At 46.3% G+C, this 3,658-nt stretch overlaps 1 protein-coding gene across 1 annotated transcript in view; it reads right to left on the bottom strand.

Moving 5' to 3' along the window:
- Positions 1 to 252: 252 nt before the first annotated feature.
- The window catches only part of LOC106723209 (ral guanine nucleotide dissociation stimulator-like), a 15,429-nt gene continuing 12,023 nt past the window's right edge, over positions 253 to 3,658 (bottom strand). The window contains exons 5-7 of the mRNA XM_025194835.1: positions 2,301 to 2,482; positions 442 to 788; positions 253 to 321 (exon numbers count right to left, since the gene is read on the bottom strand). Of these exons, the coding sequence (XP_025050620.1) occupies positions 253 to 321; positions 442 to 788; positions 2,301 to 2,482 (598 nt within the window). The remainder of the gene's footprint in view (positions 322 to 441; positions 789 to 2,300; positions 2,483 to 3,658) is intronic.

Below are 3,658 nucleotides of genomic sequence, written 5' to 3'. Positions count from 1 at the left end.
GGGCTCTGCAGCTGGTGTTGAGGGGTGGAGTGGGTGAATTGGAGCCACCCCACTTTGGGGGGCCTGTAATACACTGGCCCCACTCTGTAGGGGGGGCTGAAAAACCCTAAGACTCAACTCCTTCTGCTCCCTTGCCCCCCTCCCATTCTGAAAACACCCACAGGTTGGGAGCCCCAGCAGACACACGTTACACAAGACACTACGTTTTGAAACATCTTTAGCTGACACCACATGCAATGAGGGGCCAGATTTTCACCCAGTGGGCCATTTAAGCTGTTTGCAGCCGTGCACTTGTGTTTGGTCACAGCGATGAACAGCTTTCTGGGGGACAGGAGTAAACAATGCATGTGGAAATTCAATTTTCACTTATAATACAAATATTGGCAGTTCCTCATACCCTTTTCATATTGAATACTTTGAACAAAAGGTTCTAGACCATACCGTTTCCTGAGGCAGGTTCCTGGGCTGGTCCCCGGGTAGGTCCCTGGGCTGGCCCTTGGGCTGGACTCTGGGCAGGTCCCCAGGTTGGCTCTCGGGCAGGTCCCAAGGCCGGTCCCTGGGCTGCACCTCGGGCCCAGGTTGTTCCTCCCGCTGCTCCCCGGGCTGGCCCTTGGGTTGGACTTTCGGCAGGTCCCAAGGTCGGTCCTCCAGATGGGCCTCCGCCTGGCCCTCGGGGTGGTCCCCCGGCTGGCCCTTGGGCTGCTCCCCGGGCTGGACCTCAGGCAGTTCCCCGGGCTGGTCTCCTGGCTGGTCCGCAGGATGGTCCTCGGGATGGTCCCCAGGCTGGCCTAGATACCCCAGTTTATTTTGAGCTAAATGAGGTGAGTGAAAATGGCTGTACCAGCCTTAGTTATGTATGGATAGTTTATGAAAAGAAGCCACAAAAATAAAATTTTTAACAATTGTTCACAAAAATCAGCTCCTTGTCCTCCATTTCTGATTCCTTCCATCCCCAACTGGCATCTCCTCTCTCTCTCTCTTTATCTTAACTCAGTAAAATCAACTCTAAATCTTGTTCTACAAGATGTTAACCTCTTAATTTCCACTGGAATTTCCCCTATAGTCCCTCTTAATTTCCACTGGCATTTCCCCTATAGTCTAACTCATTGACACTTCTCAGTCAAGTGAGGTGTCTGTCACTCAAAGTTTAAGAACCTTTTTCAAATATTACTACAAGAAATAAGTGCAAGAACAAAACCCCTGGAAACTTCTGCTTGCTTTGAACAACAGTTGGATCGAAACATAGACCTGAACATTTTCTTGGCCCACTGGAACCAAATCCAGGAGAGAACCTCATTAGACACCTATTAGCAACCTTGGGGATGTTGAATGTTTTTGGGGCTGAAGAAAAAGTTGGCCGGGGAACTCCCTTTTTGAGGGATGCAATGCATCTTTAATCCACCTTTAAATGCCTGAGTTTATCTGGCGGTGAACCCAATTCTAAAATAACACCTTCTTTCTGGAACATCCACCAGGTCAAGTTTATGGGGTTAAAATACTGCTTTGCTTTTGTATCCTCTATTTCATATATCATTTCCTTTCACTTCTGTGCCAAAGCGAGACATTAGCACATTGCACCAGGTCCAAGAAGCATACCCAGCAAGTGATTTGCCACAGGAAAGTTTCTAACTGGGTTAAGGACCGTGTGTCAATTTGACGCTGGACATATAGCATTCTTGTATTGCCACAGCTCACCATTGTTTCAGCAGGTCTTTGACCTGGAATGTAAGTTATTTCTCTGTCCTTGGAGGTCAGAAGCCCATCACTCAAAGAGGAAAAAAGAGTCACCCGCACTTCCTGTGCTATGGTGGTCACTAGCAAGACATGCTTCACGACAAAAAGGCTTTTGCCTGAAGCTGCCTTTGGTCAGAGCACGGTAACATCTGATGAGATTTTTCTCTTTGCAAGGGGAGAAGTAGGTAGAGAGCAGCTTTGGCCATACTTCCAAGGTGCTGAAAATCCAAAGGCAATTTGCCTCTTGGCTGCTGCTCTGACTCTTGTGCGCTGGCAAATTCTCTGAAATGCCAAGTTGCCAGTTTCCAATCCGCACGACCAGGCCTGTGATTCCCCACTGCAGATTTGTATTTCTACCCACTCTTTACCCACTCTCCCAGGAGAGAGTCACCAGGGACAGAGCCAGAAAAACCCAAAAGTCTACAGGGCCTGATCCTGTCGTGTAAGTGATATCAGGATTAGGCCCTGGCAATATAATTGTTGCTAACATTTACCTCCCAAAATGCAATTCTTTAGTGCAGTTTCGGAGATGATGAAGTGATAGCTTGAAAAAAAATATAACTTACTCTCATTTTCTGCTTCGTTTTGAAACTGGTGGAGGAGGTGTTTTGCCTCCATTTCAATGTCACAGCCAGGGACGTTCTTGTTCAGATGTGCTATTACTTTCTCCAGCGTGTGGTACTTCGGCGGCTCTCTGAAATCTTCAGGGCTGAAGTGCAGCCAAATTTTCAAGAAGAAGATGATTGGACTGAAAAGAAATACATTGACAAAATCCAGTCATAATCAGTCTTTGTAACAGTGATATTTGTCATTCAAACTTGTATAAAAAGATGAATCTATTCCTTCTGCTACGAGCAAGCAAGGAATTCTGATCTGGGCACCTTTTTCCGTAATCCTGGTCTAAACTCACTGACACACATTTTACCACTCTTAATTACTGATCAAGCTACTGAATGAACACTGAATTGTATCCTCAAGATGCAAAATATAGGACAATTATAACTATTTTTAGCTATATCACCATCCTCCAATTTGATCTAGTATTACAGCAAACAAAGTAAAAGAGACACAAGAAACCACGAACATCCTGCCCCAAACACAACCTTTACACAACACACAAATTGCCTGGCTTTCTCGCTTTCTACTTTTCTTGCTTCCTTTTTTTCTTGCTACATTTGGGCCACTTTCTGCAGTGCTTCTCTCCTAGTGTCACACAAAGAAGAAATGCCTACTTGAGGGGGTAAACTTCAGCTGAGCCACTACAACAGCTTTTGAGGTCTGCCAGTCTCTCCCCTTGCTCTCCCACAGACAGGCAGGAATAATGCCCATTCTCCTGTACAGACATGATACATAGGACCGTAAGAATCACAATCTGGGTCAGAGCAGAGGCCCGGCTATCTCGCAACACTGTCTCCACGAGTGGTAAGGAGCAGATGTTTTGGAGGACAAGTAGGAGCAAGTGAATAGAGAGATGCATCCTCCGTCTCGATGTTTGCTAAGTCACCACGCACGTGGACATCCCTAAGCCCTATGACTGACAGCCCCAGATTGACAACTTTCGAAAGGGTAGTTGCAATCTTTTCCTGAACCTGGTTATAGTACTGGCCTCCACAACTAAAATCCGGGGGTGATGTCTTTCACAAATTAGTGAGGTGTGAAAAAGTGCTTCCTTTTGGTTGTTTCAAACCTGCTGCCTCATCATTTAATGAGGTGGCCCTAAATTCTTGTATCAGGAGACCGTAAATACAGGTTTCCTTTGATTTCTTCTCTACACGCATTCCTGGAGCATGGCACATCAGTCAAATTTGCATAATGCAAACCCACTTTACAATTCATAGATTCATAGATGTAGGGTGGGAAGGGACCTTGTAGATCTGCTAGTCCGACCCCTGCCCTGGGCAGGAGAGAAAACTGGGCTCAAATG

Source organism: Alligator sinensis, unplaced genomic scaffold (genome assembly GCF_000455745.1).
Source record: "Alligator sinensis unplaced genomic scaffold, ASM45574v1 scaffold44_1, whole genome shotgun sequence".
Taxonomy (NCBI): domain Eukaryota; kingdom Metazoa; phylum Chordata; order Crocodylia; family Alligatoridae; genus Alligator; species Alligator sinensis.
The sequence above is the reverse complement of the archived record's forward strand: the minus strand, read 5'-3'. Positions and strand labels throughout refer to the sequence as shown.